Source organism: Pseudorasbora parva, chromosome 18 (assembly GCF_024679245.1).
Source record: "Pseudorasbora parva isolate DD20220531a chromosome 18, ASM2467924v1, whole genome shotgun sequence".
In the NCBI taxonomy this organism is placed as follows: domain Eukaryota; kingdom Metazoa; phylum Chordata; class Actinopteri; order Cypriniformes; family Gobionidae; genus Pseudorasbora; species Pseudorasbora parva.
The window spans coordinates 26,250,332-26,273,534 of NC_090189.1; the positions used below are offsets into that span (position 1 = coordinate 26,250,332).

At 41.6% G+C, this 23,203-nt stretch overlaps 1 protein-coding gene across 6 annotated transcripts in view; it reads right to left on the reverse strand.

The window, feature by feature from the left end:
- Positions 1-7,111: 7,111 nt before the first annotated feature.
- The window catches only part of rap1gap2b (RAP1 GTPase activating protein 2b), a 61,198-nt gene continuing 45,106 nt past the window's right edge, over positions 7,112-23,203 (reverse strand). For all 6 annotated transcript variants that reach the window (XM_067424779.1, XM_067424778.1, XM_067424781.1 and 3 more), the window contains 15 exons: positions 19,042-19,125; positions 17,543-17,643; positions 16,120-16,249; positions 15,866-16,021; positions 13,293-13,364; positions 12,882-12,968; positions 11,928-12,068; positions 11,706-11,852; positions 11,411-11,526; positions 10,356-10,460; positions 10,154-10,271; positions 9,729-9,831; positions 9,570-9,640; positions 9,412-9,452; positions 7,112-8,383 (listed from right to left, as the gene is read on the reverse strand). In XM_067424779.1, coding sequence (XP_067280880.1) covers positions 9,444-9,452; positions 9,570-9,640; positions 9,729-9,831; positions 10,154-10,271; positions 10,356-10,460; positions 11,411-11,526; positions 11,706-11,852; positions 11,928-12,068; positions 12,882-12,968; positions 13,293-13,364; positions 15,866-16,021; positions 16,120-16,249; positions 17,543-17,643; positions 19,042-19,125 — 1,440 coding nt within the window. In that variant the 3' untranslated portion in view covers positions 7,112-8,383; positions 9,412-9,443. The remainder of the gene's footprint in view (positions 8,384-9,411; positions 9,453-9,569; positions 9,641-9,728; positions 9,832-10,153; positions 10,272-10,355; positions 10,461-11,410; positions 11,527-11,705; positions 11,853-11,927; positions 12,069-12,881; positions 12,969-13,292; positions 13,365-15,865; positions 16,022-16,119; positions 16,250-17,542; positions 17,644-19,041; positions 19,126-23,203) is intronic.

Sequence of the window (23,203 nt, forward strand, 5' to 3'; positions counted from 1 at the left end):
TAAAGCAGATTATACATTCACTAACGTTCATATTTAGGATGTAATCAAAGTATATGCGAAACGGCATTCTAGGATTAAAGACTCAAAGCGGTATCATTTTATCTTTTCAGTCTGTTATAGTAGTAAATGGTAATTACGTTATCACCTAAAGTCAATTACATGAAGTGTCCATTAGAAGTAATTTTACAGGTAACAGTTAAATGCTTTTCTGTACTCACTGTTCATATAATAATTTCAAAGGGCAATATGATCCGATATAATAATCAGATATAAACCAGGTAAAATAAGCCAAAAAAAGAATCAATCCACAAACCATGTTTTGTGATGCAATACGTTTTATTTCACGCCTTAATTTGATGAGCAAACAGTGGCATCCAAAAGTATTTGGATACTTGAAAAAAAGTCTATTGTTAATAAGTTGAATAAAGCGTTTTTAACTATATATTATATAATTCAGGGATTTTAAAACTGATGTCCATCACGGGCCACAAGAGGGTTCATGGAAAAGTTCAGAAAAATTGTAATAAGTGTGTTCGCATCATTTATGTTTGAAGTGTACATTTTATTATTATTTTCCCTTACATATTTTATATTATTTACTTTACTTAATGTCATAAAACAATTTTTTTTTTTAATGTGGCTTAAGGGTCCAAATCATTTTTGGGGCCACTGCATGTCTATATGTACTGTCATTGATCACTGTTCATCAGATTGTAAGTCCCTGCCGTACATATTGTTGAAAAAAGAGGTAAGAGGCCCAGTGCATTATACAGTCAGGGGACCGAGAAGCTTCGACCCGACTCACAAATGGAACAGAGACTAATCAACACCACTGCAAAATACAATATTTTATTTAACAAAAATCAACACTGCCATTGAGAAACCTTGTAACACTTTACAATTTGTTAACATTAGTTAATGTATTAACTAACAGGAACTAACAATGATACACTTGTTGCAGTATTTATTAATATTTGTGAATGTTATACAGTTGTTCATTATTTGTTCATGTTACTTCACAGTGCAACTAATGGTAACAAATACAACATTACAAAATTAACTAAGACCAATAAATGCAGTAGAAATATTGTTAATTCTTAGTTCATTTTAACTAATGAAACCTTTTTGTAAAGTGTTACCAAAAACCTTTACTCGTGTAACAGTACAATCATAGATAAATAAATGATCACTGCTCATTTTGTTAAACAAGGAAACAAAAACACATTTTTTTTAACCAAAGAACAGAAATAAAAAGTCTTAAATTGTCACGTGTAACAAATCGTCTCTGGTTACTCAACGTAACCTTAGTTCCCTGAGAGGAGGGAACGAGACATTACGTATGGGGAAACCCTTTTCCTCGAAATGCTGAAGCCTGATTGAATCACTCTATTGCTTTGCAATAGCCAATGGCGTCCTGGCAATCGCCTGATTGGCTGGCCCAGCCACTATAAAAGCGATGTCAGGCGCCAAAAAAACCTCAGAATCTTTCGACTGAACGAGAGCTATTGAGGCAATGAGGAGGCGTTTCACACGGCAGTTTACGTAATGTCTCGTTCCCTCCTCTCAGGGAACTAAGGTTACGTTGAGTAACCAGAGACGTTCCCTTATCGAGTCGGTTCCTCGACATTACGTATGGGGAACGTATAAAACCCCGCCGTGTGAAAAGAAAATAGAGTCGGCCCGGTACAACAGAGCCAATGGCGCTTTCGGCTGTAACCACTGGTATCAGCGCGTTCGCCCCTCCCCCTTCAGGTCAGGTATCGGACCTGGTTGAAAACCCTGGCAGAGAGCCAACTCTGCGTTGACACTGTCAGCGTCTCCCTTGTATACAGTCGAACTACGTTGGACTAGTGAATTACAGGGGGTGAATAAGGCAACAAGATGTTGGTGCTCGAATATATAGCCGGCGTGGATAAGCGGGCATAGATAATGGGGATAACACTGAAAATGTGGTTATGACTTAAAGGCGCTATAGAGTTAACTTGACTCTGTATTGTCCCGTGCTGCTTAGACGACCTAGTTGAAACCACGTCTGAAACACGCGCTGGGTTGGGGCGTGTCTTCAGGTGACTCAGTCGTCCAATGGCTGTTCAGCCTTCTCCTCCTGCACTGACAGAACGTGTGGTGCAAACGAGGGAATATCTAAGTTATAAAATTTCGCAAAAGTGTTGTGAGATGACCAGCCTGCCGCAAGGCAAATGTCTTGAATAGACATACCTTTAGCCCAGGCCCATGAAGATGCCAGACTCCTAGTAGAGTGGGCACGCACTCCTATCGGGCAGTCAAGTCCCTGGGAATGATAAGCTAGGCGCACAGCCTCCACAATCCAGTGCGACAGTCTCTGCTTCGACAGCGGGCCACCTTTCCTGGCGCCAGCGTAGCAGACGAAGAGCTGTTCTGAACTTCGAATCTGACTAGTTCTGTCTACATAAGCACGCAGCGCACGCACGGGGCACAAGGCGCACTTCTGTGACGCTGAATCTGAGGTTGGCTCTGTGGAACAAAAAGCTTGTATCGTGACAACCTGGGCCCTGAACGGGGTTGAGAGCACTTTAGGCGTGTAGCCGTGTCTGGGCGTGAGTCTGACCATACAATCGTCTGGACCAAACTGCATACAAGCATTACTAACTGAGAGGGCATGTAGATCACCTACCCGCTTCCCACACGCCAGCGCGAGCAGCAGCGCCGTCTTAAATGAGAGCACTTTCAGTTCGATAGACTCAGCTGGTTCGAACGGTGTGTCAGATAGCGCTCTGAGCACTAAGGCTAGGTCCCATACTGGCATTTGGCGAGGGCGAGGGGGATTCAGTCGCCTCGCTCCCCGAAGAAAGCTCGTTATTAAGGGGTGTTTACCCACTGAACGGCCATCCAGTATACTATGAGAGGCTGCGATAGCGGCCACATAGACCTTCAACGTAGAGGGAGAGCTGCCATTATCCAGACGTTCCTGTAGGAAGGTTAAAACTACGGGAATAGCACAAACCACAGGGTCTTCATTTTTGCTATCACACCAGTGCGCAAACACTCCCCATTTCAGTGCGTATAAGCGCCTCGTTGACGGTGCTCTGGACTCTGCTAGCGTGAGCCAGACTCGGTGTGAAGCATCCAACTGGTTCACTCCACACTGATTTTCCACACGTGTAGGTCCCACAATTCCGGCCTGGGGTGCCATATGGAGCCCCTCGCCTGGGACAACAGATCCCTCCTCAGTGGAATTCGCCACGGAGGAGTTGACGACATGTTCATCAGCTCCGGGAACCACGGTTGGTTGGGCCACTTTGGCGCTACCAAAAGCAGAGCGTCCCTCTCCTCCCTGATCTTTTGCAGCACTAGCGGCATTATTTTGACTGGGGGGAACGCGTATTTCCGACCCGTGGGCCAACGGCTCGACAGCGCGTCCCCTTTCAGGGGAGCGGTCGTCAGCGAGAAGTATAGAGGGCAGTGAGTGTTCTCTTCCGACGCAAAGAGGTCTATTTCCGCTTCGCCAAAGATGCTCCAGACCATCTTTACTGTTTGGGGATGCAGTCTCCACTCCCCATGAACAATGCCCTCCCTGGACAGCATGTCGGCTCCGCGGTTCAAGCTGCCCGGTATATGTACTGCCCGGATCGAGAGAAGTGCCCGATCCGTCCACAACAGCAGGCGTCTCGCCAAGCCGTGTAGGGCGCGGGAGCGCATTCCTCCCTGGCGATTGATATACGCGATCACCGCCGTGTTGTCTGTTCTGATCAGAACATGACGGTCCTTCAGAAACGGAAGAAAAACCTGCAGCGCCAGACGAACAGCCTCCATCTCCAAGCAGTTTATATGCCAGCGCTTTTGGTCTCCCGTCCACGTACCGAACGCTGGTCTGCCATCGCAGAGGGCTCCCCAGCCTGACAGCGATGCGTCTGTGGTCACCACTATCCTCCTGACCACCCTGCCCATAGCAGCACCCTGTTCGAACATAGCTGTGCCGAACCAGGGCGTCAAGGTCTCGAGACATGCTCGCGTTATGACAAGGCGTTCTGTCCCTGCCCTCCACGCGTGTGATGGGGCTCTGTTCTGTAGCCAGAGCTGCAGCGGTCTCATATGCAGTAAGCCCAGCCGACAGACGGAGGCTGCAGCCGCCATTAGACCCAGTAGTCTCTGGAACGTTTTTAAAGTGACTGCCCTGTCTCGCACAAACGAGGCCAGTGTATTGTGAATGGACTGGATTCTCTGTGTCGATAAGCGCGCGATCATCGTGCGCGAGTCCAAAACCATACCCAGAAAGGTAATGGATTGGCAGGGCTGAAGCGTGCTCTTCTGCATGTTCACAGACAAACCTAGGCGCGCTAAATGAGCGAGGAGCATCTGTTTGTGTTCCTCGAGCACACTTTTCGATTGAGCAAGGATCAGCCAGTCGTCGAGATAGTTTAGCACGCGCATTCCACTGAGTCTCAGGGGAGAAAGCGCCGCATTCATGCACATCGTAAATGTACGGGGGGCCAGCGCTAGGCCGAAGGGTAACACTTTGAACTGGAATGCAACACCTTCGAACGCAAATCGCAGAAAACGCCTGTGATGAGGGGCTACCTGGATGTGAAAATAAGCGTCTTTCAGATCCACCGCAATGAAATGATCCCCGGGCTGAATGTGCGCCAGGATTTGCTTCACTGTAATCATTTTGAACGATCGTTTCGCGAGCGCTTTGTTCAGCGGTCTTAGATCTAAAATGGGGCGCATGCCCCCGTCCTTTTTCGGAACAAGGAAGTAGCGGCTGTACAGCCCGCACTCCCTCTGTTCCTCGGGTACCATCTCTATCGCTTGCTTCGCTATGAGGGAGGAGATTTCTGCCCGTAACAGTGGGGCGCTCTCTTCCGACACTTCTGTCATAATCACACCGTTGAAGCGGGGTGGTCTGCGAGCGAACTGTAGCGTGTAGCCGCGCTTTACAGTGTTGATCACCCACTCTGACGCCGCCGGTAGCTGTGCCCACGCGCTTAGGTGGTTCGACAATAGTGACGGCGGTGTTCGCTGCGGCGAGGGCGTCGTGCCAGTCGCCGGCAGAGCATCGCTGCTTACAATGACGGCAGGTGATGTGTCTGTGGTCTGACCCACGGAGACATTTAAAAACTCGGGTTGCGCCGAGCTTCCGCTCCGCCAAACATCTCCCGAGGGAGAGGTTTCGCTTATGTCGCGGACAGTAGTTAATGGAGGAAAAGAGCTCTTTTGGTGAGTCATGTAACGTTTTATTGCAACACAGTACATTGTATTTGACACAACATTTGAATGCACATTGGGATTCTTTGTTGGCTGCTGAAAGAACTCTGAGCGGGAACGCGCTCTTTTGGCCGCCGGTCCGCTGTCGTGCGCGGGCCGCGCTCTTTTCCTCCTCACAGGAACATCAGGAGCGCTGCTCCTTTTTCTCCGCCTGCCGACCCTGATGATGAGGGGCCGACTTCGCCCCGAAACGGGGTTTCCTGAACTGCCTCTGACGGAGTGGCGGTTCCGGCTCGCGGCGCGGATTCCCGCCCTGGACAGGCGCGCGCCCAGCGTAACCTGCCTGACGTTGAGCCGATGACGATCTGGACCTCGCTCTGGGAAGCGCATTCGATCGTTTGGGGAGAAGATGCGGCAGCATCTTAGATTGCTTCAATGCCTCCGTGTACTTCTCTGAAAACGCCTCCACCGCGACGCCAAAGAGGCCCTGCGGGCTTACCGGCGCGTCGAGGAGTTGCTTCTTCTCCGCGTCCCGCATCTCCGTGAGTGTCAGCCACAGATGTCGATGCAGGACAACGAGGCTGCCCATGTTGCGGCCGATTCCCTGGGCCACCTTCTTAGAAGCGGCCAATCCGAGGTCCGCTGCTATGCGCAGCTTACGGACTGATTCTGGGTCCGGGCCTTCCTCGTCCAGGGACCGCAGGAGTCGCGTTTGGAAGACCTGCAGGATTGCCATCGTGTGGAGGGCAGATGCTGCATGTCCTGCTGAAATATATGCCTTTTCAGCGATGTGAGCAGTGGCTCGGCATGGCTTAGAAGGCAGTGAGGCGGCTTTCCAACCGCGGGACGGGCATAAGTGAGCCGCGACGGCGTCCTCGACGGGAGGCGGTCTGGCGTATCCTTTTTTCTCCGCCCCTTCCACTGTCGTGAGCAGTTGAGTCCCTTGAGCATGGGCCCGAGCTGAGTGAGGGGAGCGCCATGAACGAGTGAGCTCCTCGTGGAGCTCGGGAAAGAAGGGGGCGGGCCTCTGCGCGACGTCCGCCTGGTGGCTAGCGCCGAGGAAGGACCCGTCCATCCAACGTTTGGACGGCTGTTCAGGTGCCGCCCAGTCCAGCTCCATAACCGCCACTGCCTCTGAAAGAATATTCATCAGTTCCGTATCCAGAGAGGTTGAGGTACAGCCAGCCTCTGAAGGAACTTCCGACCAGGCACCCGGATCGGAAGCACTCGTGGACATGGCGTCGTCCTCTCCGTATCCGAATGAGACCATTTCCCGCGCTTCGGCCGGAGGGCGGGAACTATCCTCAACATAGGTGAGTGGGGGTTCTGACACGCGAGGGCAACGTGGGGGATGGGCCGACGTCAAACCCCCCGCAGAGCCCCTTGAAGGGGTTACCTGCGATCTGCCGGCCCGCGGCTCGACGGCGGCGGGCTGAGGAGATGCAGGAGGCAGCGGGTCGTCGCCGCGAACGACGGCTAGCCGCGCACGAAGGATCCTGATTGGCAATTCCTCACAGGCTCGGCAATCTGATCCTTCCAATGCCGCCTCAGCATGGGCTAGGCCCAGACACAGCACACAATCCTCGTGTGCGTCCGGAAAATCGACGGGCCCGCCACACTCGCGACAAAGAGACATCTTGAAGTTAGTAATCCGCCGGAACGCAAGAGGGGATTCGCAATCCGCGTGGTCCACTCTCGTAGCGTAAATCAACGACGAAACCAGGCTCCAGGTGAAGAAGAAAGATTCTGAGGTTTTTTTGGCGCCTGACATCGCTTTTATAGTGGCTGGGCCAGCCAATCAGGCGATTGCCAGGACGCCATTGGCTATTGCAAAGCAATAGAGTGATTCAATCAGGCTTCAGCATTTCGAGGAAAAGGGTTTCCCCATACGTAATGTCGAGGAACCGACTCGATAAGGGAACTGAGCGGTTTGTGACAATAAAGATTTCTTCTTCTGCATTTCCTTCCATGAATATCCACAATAAATATACACATAACCTTGATCAGTGATTTTCTAATCGGCATCAGTCATGGAAGTACCCATTTAAAAATAAGAGGCTACTACAAGTTTTCCCCCTAATAATATATATTATAAATAACTCTTAATTGGTCACAGTAATTGTACATCTCCAAACAAATCTAGGGCCTATTTCATCATCCTTCCCTCACTATTTTAATTTTTTTATTTTTACAAAATTGAGAGTTTATCAGAGTGCTCCAATACCCTAAGACTCGTCGCACTTGAACCACAAATGCACTTTTTTTTACTGGATTCGAGGAGTTTTGTGGTTGACATTAAAAAAATTCTTCCTTTTTCGGGTAAATTTGACCCCTGTAGGAATGAATGGAATGTCTACATCATAGGTCTACATGTGTAACTGAAGAGAAATGACTTTAGGACACAGTGGAACAGCTCATTTGCTCCAAATCAGAGCTATAAGGCCATCTAGTGGCAGGAGTCATTAAATATTGTGTTATATAATCTTTTTTTCCACAAGCGATTGCACAAACTAAGATATTTTGTGCTGAAGTTAAAAGGGTTATGCTTATGCATCAAATTGTGTTATTTTGAAATGAAGTTGAAAGAATGTGAAGAATGTGCTTAAATTACTATTTATTTATTATTTCTTGATAAAATCTAGTAATTTTAAGGTAAATAAAATAAAACTCCCCAAAAATTGCATTAAAAAATAGAACAAATATTATCAAAATGAAATAAGCTTTCAGGACAGGAAAATGAAGTATCATTTTAGGGCCCACGAGGGAAGGATTTGTTACAATGTGCAAGTTAAGGATAAGGGTTAAGGAATTGCACAAGTCTTAGATTTATAGAGGAAGTAGTTAACTTTGTTCATTCAAATAAAACATTATTATTGAGTGAGAATAGTTACTATTATTGAACTGCTAATCCAATTTGTATTTTGTATTTGACAATCCAGTTGGTAAAAGTTTGCATTTTATAAACTCACAAAACACTTGATTATTTTCTTTTACAGTGAAAGACTTTCTCAGAATGTGCAAAATCAATGAATGTGCCAAGTCAGTACCAGATGACAGCCTGCAGATACTAGAGGAGATACAGTGTGTGCTTCTTCATGTGCTGTTCAGATTGGAGCACAGCGTTGAGTGATGTGTCCCTTTTTAATTTCCCTCCTTCTTTCCGACAGTGTCTGATCTTCGGTGCTGATCCATTGCTCTTCTGATTAAATGGAGAGTTTAATGTGTTAGTAAACACCAAATATGAAATATCATTTTGACAATGACATAACTTAGATTATGACTTATGAGAATGATTTTATGCTGCCCGTTACAGATATACCCACAGGTTGTGCTACAAATAATCATTATCCATCACTCCAATGGACTAGATTATACATTTTTGGTCATGCTCTATTTAAATCCATCAGTTATATACTATAAAGTTGAGTATTTTTTTAATGTGATTTTGATATCATACGACCTTATGTGGCAAGAACTCTTTTAACCAAGTCCTGTGTCATGAGTTCCTGGCTGTTTCTTTTCATTCTTTTATGCATTGTCTTTTATTATTTCCAGTATTTCTACTGTAATTATGAGAAATCTGCTTGATTTCAAACTTTTCCAGAAGTTTCAAGAACTACCAACTTCAGTAAAACATTTCAGTCCTAATATTTTAATTCTGATTAGATTTAGAGTATTTTAATCTATTCAAATATAATTAATTAATATTTAATGTATTCATTTAAATATTGTTTTAAACCCCCTCCCACCACTTCTGTGTATTCTGTCAAAATAAAATATTTTAATATTTACATTATTATTATTACAAAGAGAATTACATTTAAATTTAATCTAAAAAATCATTATTTTTCTGAAGTATTTGATCAGAAAAATCAGGTTTAGAAATAAATGTAATATAGATAATGCCATATATATAAATTATTTTGTTATTTTACCATCAAAACAACCTCAGTTCAAAACCAGACACAGCAAAAATTGGATATCAAGACAAAGTCAAAAAAGGGTGCATTAGGTATATGTGTGAGATTATAGTATTATTTATTTTCTATTAATGGATCAAATATATTTCTGAAGAATTTTTTTAGAAAAACATACTTATTATGAAATACTGTATATTGCAAATTATAAGATGAGGTCTTTATACAAAATAAGTAGTAAAAAATCCATTATATGCAGCTTTTGAATTTTCTCTTAATTACTAATATCAATGGTAACATACATACTCACAAAAACTCAGGTGATCTCTGATATTCTCTTTGCTAATGTCCCTGTGAAATGAGAGTTCTAGGTTACCATTCAGTCATAAAACTTCTCACACTAAAACATACAGAGGATGACAAAGAATGAAAAAACAACACCAAAGTCATAAAACAATGAATTCTTACAGCAGCGGACTGGCTCAATCTATCAAAGCGAAACTTCAGATTGGATCTGGGTGAGTTCTTATGCCTAAAATCTTTTAAAAGGGAGATATGTCGAAAATGACTCATTAACATTTAAACATTAAATTCATAGTTCGAATTTGAGAAAAGAGTCTAGGATACCTGTTGGACTGCGGCACATAATCACTGGCGTTCCTGCACCCTGTTCCTCTGTGCTCACAGAACCAAATATGGGCGAGAGACTGGGAGATATCTGGAGGCTGCTCTGAACATGAGAAAACAGGCATAAAGTCAGCATTAAATGGAAGTTGCAAGAATCTTATATCACATATCTGAGCGAAACAGAACGAGAACAAGACATCGTTGTGGTTTGCTAATGCTGTGATGTCATGTGAGGGACAGGTTTTCCCGCCCTTGCACCAGTGAAAACGTCATCAGAGTTGAATAAATATTACCAGGGCAAATAAATTTAAACAAAATGATGCACACGATAAATCATTTAAAACAAATCCTGCAATTTTATTTTGATTTCATGGTGACTTTAGCATACTGAACATGTTAGTGTGCCTTAGGACACATTTACTTACAGGCTCTTTCTCCTCCATAGTCTCTGGGTCTCCCGCAGCGCTGCTGAAGCTGCTGGTGCTAGAGGAGGAACGAGAAATATCTGGTTTTCCTCCAACCTCCTTCAGCTTGAGAGGCGGCCTGTAAAAACAGAGAGAGAAAATAAAGAAAGTATTATTAGTTATTAAGAGTAAGCAAAAACTGAGTAGCAGTGGTGACATTTACCTCTCATTGTTCAATATCTCCGGAGAGCTAGGATTGGACGACGTCTCTGATCTCACTTCCTGTGAGAGATGGCCGCTATCTAGACTTCTCTGATCACAAAGGACACTAAAATTATAGAAAAACAAGAATATCTGTTTATCAATTTTTGATTGTTCAAGCAGGAGTTTCAAATAGGTGTCCCAGGTTGGATATATAGAGTATAAGTACATTAGCACACTCTATACAAATAAAAGTTCTGGGACATCTGACCATTTCACCAATAGGGACTAGAATGGCTTCACGTTCTAAATACATAGACATTAATATAAAGTAGGTCCCCTCTTTGCAGCTATAACAGCTTGCACTCTTCTGGGAAGGCTTTGGAATTTGGCTATTCACCCAGTAGAGCATTTGTGAGGTCAGGTACTGAGGTAATAAGGTAAAGCTATTGATTTTAAGCAATATATTGTATAACGTGCTGTATAAATAAATATAACATGACTTTACTGTAGTGCTATAGAGTTTGTTATGATCAGATGCTTTTTTCATGCTTTATTTCAAATATGCTTGTTTTCTCAGTTTTGTTTTGTCTTTTAGTTTGTTATTGAGAGGAAAGCATGCAGCACATTTAAATATTCATTTAAACTGCTCTCTCAGCAGTGTGGGCGGCATCAGGATGTTCGCTAAATATATCACCATTTTGAACATCATTTTACCCCAAAGTGAAGAACCGTGAGTAAGTTATATCGGGACCTTTATGCCTTACGCCACTCTATCTGATGCTTGGCATTGTACGGCCATGGAAACCGATTCCATAAAGCTCCATTCGCACAGTTCTTGTGAAATCTTCAGCTATGGACTTTTACACACCATGCGCCTCAGCACTCAGTGACCCTGTTCTGTGACTGCTGTTCCTAATACATTTGGAAACCCTGTGGCACATGCTAACATTGAAATCAAGAGAAATTTGGTTGCAATTTAATTCTTCAAACTATCACATCATATTAAAATATCATATTTCAGACTTATTTATTATCAAGCTGTAAGTGTGTATTTTTTGTGTGTATTTGTCCGACCTGCGTGGGTAGCGTTCTGTCTGTCCATCCATACTGGTGTGCAGCCGAGGGAACAGCCCTGAGCGTCTCTTCACCGGGCTCTTCAGAGGAGACTTAGCGCTTGACGTCACTGGAGACTAAAAATATTTAAAAAGTTATTTTTAAAAATAAATAAATTGCAAAGTTAATTAAACAAAAGATATATTAAAATGATTAAAGTGAACTATAATGTATTATCATTAAATTAAACAGTGGCTGTTATCACACTAATTAAGGCGATCCCGTTTATTTGTTGTGAACATAATAAGATGCTCACAGAGTTTTTGGCAGCCTCAGTGTTGCTGTGGGTCAGTCCGACCCCGCTCAAGCTGGTGGGAACACCCCCTCCCGCTGGAGAACAGCGGCCATGTTTCTGGGAGCCCACCATTGCCTCCATAGAGTGACTGCGCACGCGCATCGCCCGCTGAGACAGATGAAAAGACGTCAAAGGGATAGTTTAAACGTGTAAATATGACAGTTGATCTTTTTGACTTTATACCTTAATAGACTCCAGTATTCCTCCATGTCCTCCGTTCTCCATCCTCTCCTCATCTGCACTGAGTGGATGACCCAGCATCGCCTGTGTGCGCTTGTGTAACTCATTATGAAGGTTATCAAGCAGTTCTGTTCGTGTTCTTTCCTATCACACAAACACAAACCATAACACATGTTCTATTGAGATGGACTCTTTACATTTGGGGTCCCAGAAGCCCCTTATTATGAACACTACAGTTTTTATCTTAGATTTTAAAATAGAACTACATTGTTGTTTCGAACTTCCTATCCGTCAAAAAAAGTATCACTGTTTCAATAAAAATATTAAGCGGCACAAGTGTTTTCAACATTGAAAATAATAATAAATGTTTCTTGAGCAGCAAATCATCATATTAGAAAGATTTCTGAAGGATTATGACACTGAAGACTGGAGCAATGATGTGGACCATATAGCTTTGCCATCAAAGGAATACATTTAATTTTGAAATATGTTCAAATAGAAAGCAAATAATTATTTAGTTTTTACTGTATTTTTGTTCAAATAACATTCAGAAACATTCTGAACGGTGGCAAACAAAATGAATCACTTATTTTCTTGTAAAAATGTGAACATTCATTGTATTTATTCATGTTAGAAAGTTGAGGTCTCTAGGACCCCATATATAAGTAATGTAACGCTTTCAAAGAAGGTTGTTCGAAGAGAGTTATCATGTTTGGTTTATAATCATCATTTGGTTCATAATTCTTATAGGATTAGGAAAAGAAAAGAAGTCTCAAGCTATTTTAATCTTTTATTCTCAAGCTATTAAAATGCCTTGGGGTCTCTGAAATCCCCAACACAACAAAATGATTAAACATTCAGAGATCGTGGCAAAGCTGACACTTATCAGGCTTTTGCTGTTCACATGTACATCAGGACTATAATGCAGTAATAAAAGATGCTTTATTGTTTCTTCACCTCAAGCTTGGCAAATCGGTTTGACCTGTAGCACGCCAACTCTGCATTGATCAGCTTGGTCAGCAGAAACTCTCTGAATTCTGGACCCTAAGAGAGAATAGAATGACACAGCAAATATAACAAAGATGCAAGAACTGTCTTAAAAGACAACGACCTGACAAAATCCTGACACAAAAATATGACCTTGAGATAAACAATAATCTGACAGCAAATTATATGACCTGCAAAAGAGAATTTTCCTAAAAATATCACGTCATCCTAAAAACAATTTAGTTGAGAGGCAAAAAAACATATACTTGGAGTCATGCTTAAAATAAGATGAGTCGTTTCTCCAATGATATTGTTTTAAATATGTTTAGAAATAGAAAGAAGAAGATAAAGTGTGGCAGCTGTAGTGATGAACTTATTTACCTTTTTGAAGATGGGCGGATTGGGAAGCGGAGGGCCAAACTGTGGCACATCTTCACGTGCTGTGACAGACACCTTCCCCATATAAATACAATTATTGATTAGTTTTATGGTCTCTTTATGAACTTTTTGAAGCGACAAAATGGTAGTTGCATGGACTGTAAATGGAGGGATAGAAATCTCTCAAACAAAAGTCAAAAACAACATGAGGGTGAGTAATTGATGACATTTTCAACACTTAAAGCTGCTGTCTGTAACTTTTTTTGTGTTCAAGATTTACCAAAATTATAAAATGAGAATGTACAACATGAATCAGACTGGTAGGAACCGCTGCAGATGAACACAGTCCCTGCATGACTCACCATAGACATTAAACAGAGAGAAGTAGCTCCGGCTACAGTGTTCTTCTGCAAGACGCATGAAGTTCTGTTTATTAACCGCTAGAGCGCAAAAAGTTATGGACTGAAGCTTTTAATAAATACGGTAACAAATTAATTGCTCATCACTGTAAACGCTAACGCTCCCAAACCAATAATTAAGGGGTACTTCAGGGCTGGGATGAATCTGTATTTAAACTGGGTCATTAATGTAACAAAAATTTGAAATTATTTGTTGAATGTGGTGCCTTCTAGCCTGAGAAAAGACAGAAAATGTATTTTTGTCTCATGGGGATGAAAGACAACAATTCCCAGAATGCACTTGCTTTGTTGCCCTATGAGGCCACTCCCAAAGCCACCGCTACTGGATCACTGGATCATTTGCCCACTGTGTGCATTTTCATAAAATCAGTTCAGTTAATGAACAGACACTACAATTAAAAACTGAACGTGTCGGTTCAATATAATGTGATTGAGCCGTTGAGGGAGTGTCACAGCAAAAACGCTGCAGGAGTCAGATTACATTCATTGTGATGAATGAGCTGAATGAGCTCTCGTGATGAGAGCTGAGGTAAGCGCGACCGCGGCATAAAGTTACATTCACAGCGCATGTTCAGTCTAGCACGTTTTCAGTTAATGCCTTTGGAAGTTTAACTTTAATAGGAATTAATTTGAAAAGTTAAAACACTCACTTTGCACCGCTCCGTTTGAATATATTCCAGGGTTTCTCCTGATACAAAGCCATATGCTAATCGCTGAAGTAACCCTTTAATGGGTTTGAACAAGAGCCAACTCAAATTAAACAAATAAGTTCAAACGAATTAACTTTTTTGAGTATTTAAAACTTTCTTTTTCTTTTGAGTTCAGTCAAAACTGACACATTTCAAGTAATCTGAATTAGGGATGGCGAAAACTAAACATTTTCTTGACCGACCACCGAGCCTCATTATCCGGTTGAAACCGGTTAACCGATTAGTTTAAAATATGCCTCGCTATTTGAATTAACAGCCGCAAGCTTTTTATTGGTTTATTAAGTACAAACAGGCGAGTTATGAACAATTGAGTGTGAGGGATTTATTCACTTCACACAAAAAGATTTTGGAATGAGATGGCTAAATGTAGTAGCGATTAGTCCACTGTCTATAAGAGCCTAATTTAGAGATCACTTTTTTTTAATTTACCGACAACTTTGATCGGTTAACATTGATACGGTCAACCATCGGTCAAATGGTCATCGGTTAACATCCCTAATCTGAATTGATTAAATTGAACTGAAACTGGGCTGAGATTACCCAGCATGCTTTACCATGACACTCAAAAGGGACAGTAAATACCAAAAATTAAGTGTTTCTGTTTTTGTGTGCAAGATTAACAATAAGTGGAGGATTTAGTAGTGTTTAATGTTTTGTTATGCTAGTTTAGAAGAGTTTCTGTTACCGTATTTTCCGGACTATAAGTCGCACTTTTTTCATAGTTTGGCTGGTCCTGTGACTTATAGTCAGGTGAGACTTATATATCAAATTTAATTCATACTGACTGACAAGAATAAACATATAGATGCAAGAGGGCGTTCTATGCTGCTCCTATAGCCTACCCCTGAAAAAAAACTCTTAACTGAAATATTAACTTAAAGACAACAACTAAGAAAGACTGAACACAAACAAAATGCCCCCATAAAGAAAATCTTATTCTGCAAAATACAAATTACATGTAGTAAAATAAGCAGCCGAGAACGATTCACACTGCTACAGCATAGTCTTGTGTGGCTGAGCCTCTCCCGGCAGAGAGTTCAAGCATCTGTGGACTCGTTCCTTCAGCTTTGGCCATCTTGCTAACAGTCCGTGATTAGCTTTCTTTGTTTTCTTCATTACAGTTAAAGTAACGTCTGCTTTTCGCCAGTCCCTTACAAGTTTCTCACTCACTTCAAACATTCTTTCTTCTGCTCGTTTATGCACAGTGAGCGGGTGCGAGCGAGTAAACTTGTATGGGACTGGCGAAAAGCAGATTTCATGATATTTTTAAATTAAATGTATGAATTAGTTTACTCAAATATTTCAAAGCAATTAAAATGTGTGATTAGGATTACAAAATAAAAATCAGCAAATTCTGCTTACTTAAACTTTACATTTCTTAATTAAAAAAATTAAGGCATTATAAGACCTTATTGTAAAGTGTTACCAATAAATTTTGGTGACAAACCTTGTACGTGGGGTCATCTGTTCCAGGGTTTTCCACTTGAACCAGAATGTAAGCATGAAGAAAATTGGAAGCAATCATGTCAGGCACAAACGGTGTGGCCTCCTCTTGAAAAACGGCAGCCACAATGTCATTCCCAATGTGCCGCTTCCTTTGGAGCTATGTGTGGGAAAAAGAAACGTACAATGATTGACATCATTGTTGTATCTAGGACAACATACCGATTGTCCCTAGATTTAAATCACAATCATAAGCACCTGCTGTGTGTCTCCCTCTGTATAGGGTAGTTTGGTGGAGATGTGAAACATGAGTTCCTGCCCTCTGAACACAGTGTAGACTGACTGAGACCCAGTCTGACCATGAGACACATCCAAACCTCCTCGAAACCTGAATATATGTCACAGAGTAAAAACACAGGTAGTTTATTAAAGGGGGGGTGAAACACTCAGTTTCAGTCAATCTCATGTCAATCTTGAGTACCTATAGAGTAGTATTGCATCCTTCATATCTCCGAAAAGTCTTTAGTTTTATCATATTTATAAAAGAAATATGGGCTGTACCGAGTCTTTCCGGAAAAAACCGAGCGCCTGGAGGCGTATCGTGTGGGCGGAGCTAAAGAATGACAAGCGCGCAAAGCGGTGACGTCCTCAAGCGTGGAGAAACCCATCTATCTCAGCTAATACAGATAATGATCCACAATCAAATCTGAGGCTGAAATAAATTGAACAGGAAACATCAGGATGTCCGTCTCTGTGGTATGTACTGTATTTAGGGGCCTTTGTGTGCAGTTTATGAGGACATGATTCGGTTTATGGACTATTGTATGTGACTAGACCTTAGAGGTAGCAAGCAAAACGGTTTTGCACGTCAGAGTCAGAATAGTGTAACGTTATACAGAACAACAATGGAGTAACCGTTAGCGCATTTGAATGACGAAGATGTTTACTCATGCGACGGTAGCCAATAGCAGAGACATTTGAAGTTGATTTACTCACCGGCATGTTCCAAAGCAGGACCGCTCTGTCAAAAACACACTTCTTTGGTATGATTTGGTGAAGTCCTGTGACAGCAGTGACCGTGGAAATCCACTTTGCGACGCGACTGAAGCGATGCCTTGAAGCTTCCCGTCATTTCTGCGTTCAAATCGGTTCAAACGCAGCGCTGCCTTCCCGGAATGCTGTGCTGAAGCGTTGAAGTCGCTCGACGTCACCCATAGGAATAAAGTGGAGCGCGGCGCGTCATAAGTGTTCACGGACGACTGGATCTGCATCTGAGAGACTGTTTACAGCGTGCATTTCCTCTCTCTCCCTCTAGTCACGCGCGCGCGCACCCTACCGGGAGAAGAGCCCGTACGGCCCATACAAGGACCTTCCGCTCTATTTAACGTCAAGTAGACCCATACTCGAAAAAAACTCGCCGAAACTTGTGAGAAACCGGAAGGAGTATTTTTAACACAGAAATACTCCATCAAACGTCCAACATTAGTTTTTGAAACTTTGTCTATGTTTAGGATGGGAATCCAAGTCTTTAACAGTGTAAAAAGCTCAGTATGCATGAAACAGCATTTCACCCCCCCTTTAAAAGCAAAAGTATTTGTGATGCAGAGAAATCACATTTTGTCCTTTGCAGGGCATTTATATATTCATGCATCCTAATGTTTTCAGCCTTTTTTACCCTTACCCTTTAAAATCATGAAGCTCTACACAGTCTCCCAGCACTCGGAGGAACTCTGTGAAGGCTGGAGACTCCTCACTGTTCCCAAACAAATCCTCCTCTGAGGTCTGTGGTCAGCAGAGAGTATCAGAAGACAACAGTGAGTGGCAAACGGTGAAGAAAACAGCAGGAGGTGAAGGTAGAGTGGAAAGATAAAAGGAAATAATAGATTAAACACTTCACATACGGCGGCAGAATGTTGATTTATTGCTTTAGTGATTCAGATCATAGCAGCTAGATAAAAAAGCTGTTAAAGTGTCTTGGAGAATCAGACCCTTTATATATATATATACACAGACAGGTCCTTCTCAAAAAATTAGCATATGTGATAAAAGTTCATTATTTTCAATAATGTAATGATAAAACTTAAACTTTCATATATTTTAGATTCATTGCACACCAACTGAAATATTTCAGGTCTTTTATTGTTTTGATACTGATGATTTTGGCATACAGCTCATGAAAACCCAAAATTCTCTCAAAAAATTAGCATATTTCATCCGATCAATAAAAGAAAACTGTTTTTAATACAAAAAAAGTCAACCTTCAAATAATTATGTTCAGTTATGCACTCAATACTTGTTCGGGAATCCTTTTGCAGAAATGACTGCTTCAATGCGGCGTGGCATGGAGGCGATCAGCCTGTGGCACTGCTGAGGTGTTATGGAGGCACAGGATGCTTCGATAGCGGCCTTAAGCTCATCCAGAGTGTTGGGTCTTGCGTCTCTCAACTTTCTCTTCACAATATCCCACAGATTCTCTATGGGGTTCAGGTCAGGAGAGTTGGCAGGCCAATTGAGCACAGTAATACCATGGTCAGTAAACCATTTACCAGTGGTTTTGGCACTGTGAGCAGGTGTCAGACCATCACTGACTGTGGGTACTTGACAATGGACTTCAGGCATTTCCTTCTCCCCAGTCTTCCTCCAGACTCTGGCACCTTGATTTCCGAATGACATGCTAAATTTGCTTTCATCCGAAAAAAGTACTTTGGACCACTGAGCAACAGTCCAGTGCTGCTTCTCTGTAGCCCAGGTCGGCAGTCTTACCCATGATTGCGGTTTTGAGTAATGAACCAGGCTGGGAGTTTTTAAAAGCCTCAGGAATCTTTTGCAGGTGTTTAGAGTTAATTAGTTGATTCAGATGATTAGGTTAATAGCTCGTTTAGAGAACCTTTTCAGGATATGCTAATTTTTTGAGATAGGAATTTTGGGTTTTCATGAGCTGTATGCCAAAATCATCAGTATTAAAACAATAAAAGACCTGAAATATTTCAGTTGGTGTGCAATAAATCTAAAATATATCAAAGTTTAATTTTTATCATTACATTATGGAAAATAATATACTTTTATCACAAGATGCTAATTTTTTTAGAAGGACCTGTGTGTATATATATATATATATTGCACACAAACAACTTTACTCACATGTTCAACATGTTATGAACATACTCAAATTGTTCTCACCTGGCCAAACTTTTGGTAAATGACGCCAAACTTAAAGGTGTTGTTTAACTCGTGGTCATCATAATTCACTATTAATTGAGAGCCCTGCAGAAAACAAGAATAAACATAGATGTCAAACAATTAATATGCTCTGTATCAATACAACTTTGACCGGCTCCTGTTTTTAATTTCACTAAGACTCCCTTTATCTCTTTAACCATCTCACTACTATATGCTTTATTAAACAGTCTGCAAAACAGTTACAGTCTATTGCAAAACATTATGGTAATATGTTTTTATCTGACAAATTAATATCTTGGCCAGTTTAATATTGTGCTTATTAAATATGCAGTATTAATTTCCCTCACAGACTCATTCATAAAAACAAATAGGGATAAACATCATGTAATTAAAAAATAAAACAAAACATTTATACAGTACCTGTCAAAAACTTGGAAACATTTTTTAAAATGTTTTTGAAAGAAGTATATTATGTTCACTAAGGCTGCATTTATTGTATACAGAAAAAAAGTAATATTGTGAAATATTATAACAGTTTTAAATAATTGTTTAAATGTAATACATTTAAATGTGTGATTTATTCCTGTAATGGCAAAACTGTATTTTCAGCACCATTACGAGTCTTCAGTGTCACATGATCCTTCAGAAATCATAATATGCTGATTTGCTGCTCAAGAAACATTTCTTCTTATTATTATTATAAATGTTAAAAATGTTTTTTTGTTGCAGAACATTTTTTTTCTCTTTTTCTTGTGGAAACAATGTGTCACATGTCTGTCTGTTTAATTGATCTTTCAGTTGTTTTCATCCTGTCACTTTCATCCTAGCAGTTTTGGTGCACACCTGTTAGATTGACGTTAGAGTTTGGTTCGTTTAGATGATGTGAACGCGAACCGTACCCGAGTCCGCTTAAAAAGGTGGTCTGGGGTTTGGTTCACGTGACTCCAGTACAGTTTGTTGATGATGTGAACGCAATCGAACTAAATTGCGGAAGTGAACCGCTATTAATGATGAATGATTTGATAAACATCTGTGTTTTGTGTGTGTTTTGTCTGTCACTGACATACTGGAAGCTGACATATCTTCTCGCCTTTAGCGTATTTTAGAGTGTTTGCAGCAGATAGACACAAGTGCCATTGCGTAGGCTATTTAAGCTTTGGCAACAAAACCAACGGTTCAAAAACAAAAATATAATGGGACCAACACTATGCATTTCGCCGCCTTCACGCTCGCTGTTGTTTACTAAGCAACCGGGTAAACAGCCGCTGCTTTAAAGGGTTACCTCAGCGATCAGCATATGGCTTTGTATCAGTAGAAACCCTGGAGAATATTCAAATTATTGTGCTTTCCCCCCTTATATCTCCCTGAGACTAGAGATTTATGCATTTTATTTCTGGAAAAATTCCTCCTATGATGCAAAAGGACGATTTTTGCATCATAGGAGGAATGTTTGCCCAGAGGCTAAAGACTACAGCCAGCAGAGGGAGCCATTTCCGCATGTTTTGAATCCGGCATTGGGGGATGGGAGATTTCACTCAGCTTGCAGGGAGAGCTCAGCTTGCAGACAGGATCATTTAAACGGAGCTATGGTGAGCAATGTAAGTCTTTTAACTTCTCAAATTCATTTCTATGAAAGCTTGCAAAGGCATGAACTGAAACGCGCCAGACTGAACTCGCGTTGTGAATGTATGTCGCGATTACCTCAGCTCTCATCACTCGTGCAGTTAGTGCTCAGTGCTGTGATACTCGCGCGGTGACTCACTTATTATATTGAACAGACACGTTCAGTTTTTAATTGTAGTGTCTTCTCTAACTCAGTCACAGTAATGAAGTTGGTGGTGTTGGGAATGGCCTCACAGGGCAGCGAAGCATTCTGGGAATTGTAGTCTTTCATCCCCATGGGACAAAAATACATTTTCTGCATTTTCTCAGTCTAGAAGACACCAAATTCAAAAATAATTTCACATTTCTACTGCATTGATGACCCAGTTTAAATACAGATTCATCTTCCCAGCGCTGAAGTACCCCTTTAATGACGTAAACAAACCCCGGTTCTAAAACCAAATAATATAATATGAACACAGTCCAGCAGGGGCAGGGGGAGGGGGGAGCAATCGAAATCGGGTTTGGTCCAAGCTATCAAACCTAGTGTGAAAGCACCCTTAAGTTTCCCGCCACTTGTCTGTTTCCGGTTACCCTCCTTAGTTATGTGCTGTTCAGCTGTGTTTCAGTTTGCTATTTCAATGAATCCCTGTTTCTCACTCTTGGTGCGGAAACTATTACGTTAAGTTGTGCCTTCCTTCCTTGAGTTTTGATTAAACGTTTGAAACCTGATTAATCTGTATTCGTCTTCCTGCCTGCACTACACCGTGACACAATGATATCATTCAAACTCTTGTGGTAAGATTAAAAAAAAGAAAAAAATTAAATATTTTATTTATCAAGGATGCATTAAATTGGTCAAAATTGATAGTGAAGACATTTATAACGTTACAAAAAATCTTATTTAATAAATGATTTATCAAAGGTGCACTATGAAACTTTCCGTCCACTGGAGGGCGCCTATTCTAAACAAAGGCGTAGTTTGATGACGCCAAGTGTGAGCGCAGGATCTTAGGGACATGTGGTCTTCACCTCACAGCCGGTGGAAAATAGGACTCGGGCAGAAATCATGTTCTTGGGTGCGGTTATTAACGTTACTGTAGTGTAAAGCAGAGCAGGACCGAGTGTTGTGAAGCTGAGCACAGCCGCTGGAGTGATTGTTATACAAACACACGGCTCGCGAACACCGGGACTTTTATTATGGCGGGACGGGACACAGTTGCCGGGCGGCCACACTTCTGCTTTTTCCAGTCATGATTATAAGGTAAAGCAGCTCTGCTTATCATATTAGATACATTTAAGTGTGTTTAAAATGATGTTATGACGTTACTCTGTGCGTTCAGTCAGCACTGCTGTGACATGTTCACACTGCTAAGAGAAAAGCGCTTCTGCTGAATAAAACTGAGGGAAACGCAGATATGACGCGATTGACAGGCAACTCGCTCAAACGCTATGCTGAAATGTCCCGGTCATTAGTTAAAATAGCAATTTTCTCACAATTTACAAATAGTTGGAAACATTTGGGATATTGTAAGTACTCAACTGAACAAAATATATTACACTGGCCTAGTGGTTTTTGGATATTTTCCTGCCAAAAATACTACATAGTGCACCTTTAAATGTAATAAATACAAATAAATGCTGTAGATTAAACTTTCTATTCATCAACGAATCCTGTAAAAATGATCACCAACTACACATAAGTTGAGCAGCATAATTGTTTTCAATACTGATAATAAGAAATGTTACCTGAGCACAAAATCAGCATCTTAGATTGCTTATGCGCAAGTCCAAATTTGGACAGTTGGTGGCACTAGAGGAGTTGAGTCAGAGACTACAAATTTGTTGTGATTAAAGTTCAGACTGTGCTCTATCTGCGTGCCAAATTTCACCATTCCCCCGCAAGCGGTTCTACGGGCTGCCATAGATTTTAATAATGGAAGAAGGAAGGATTAATCCCAACATTAACGGATCCAATAGCTTCATATGCACCTTCAGTGATTGGCCCCTAATAAGTGATTCTCAACATAACACCAACCGTGGCATAATCGTTGGGGATAATTTATATGCACGCCCCCAACATTTGCATCTGTCCAAACATGTTCATTGTCAGGCGGAACTGATGGAGCCGAATCAACGGAACTGTTGATGAACAATAATGAACACTGGAGGATAGCAAAAACAGCCACTCTCATGGACACATATCATGTTCCAGACTGTGCAGAGGACGTGAGGACTTTTCTAGCCTTCCCACAGATAAAAAATGTCAACAGTCATGGTTGATGTTTATAATCGGATACCACAACAATCTAATTAAAGATCGTTCGTTTGTTCGGCCCATTTCAAGCAAGCTTCGCTCAGCGTCTTAAACTGAAGAAAGTGGCAATTACAACTGTATTCCTGCAAGCAGTAAGTAATTTATCCACATATTGACTGTTTAAACAATTTCTGATTAAATTGAAAGTTTCTTAGAGAGACAGCATTGTCTAGATGACGCAAGATACAGTAACAACAGGAAACTCCAAGTACCATACAAAACGAAATAGTGTGTCTAATAACA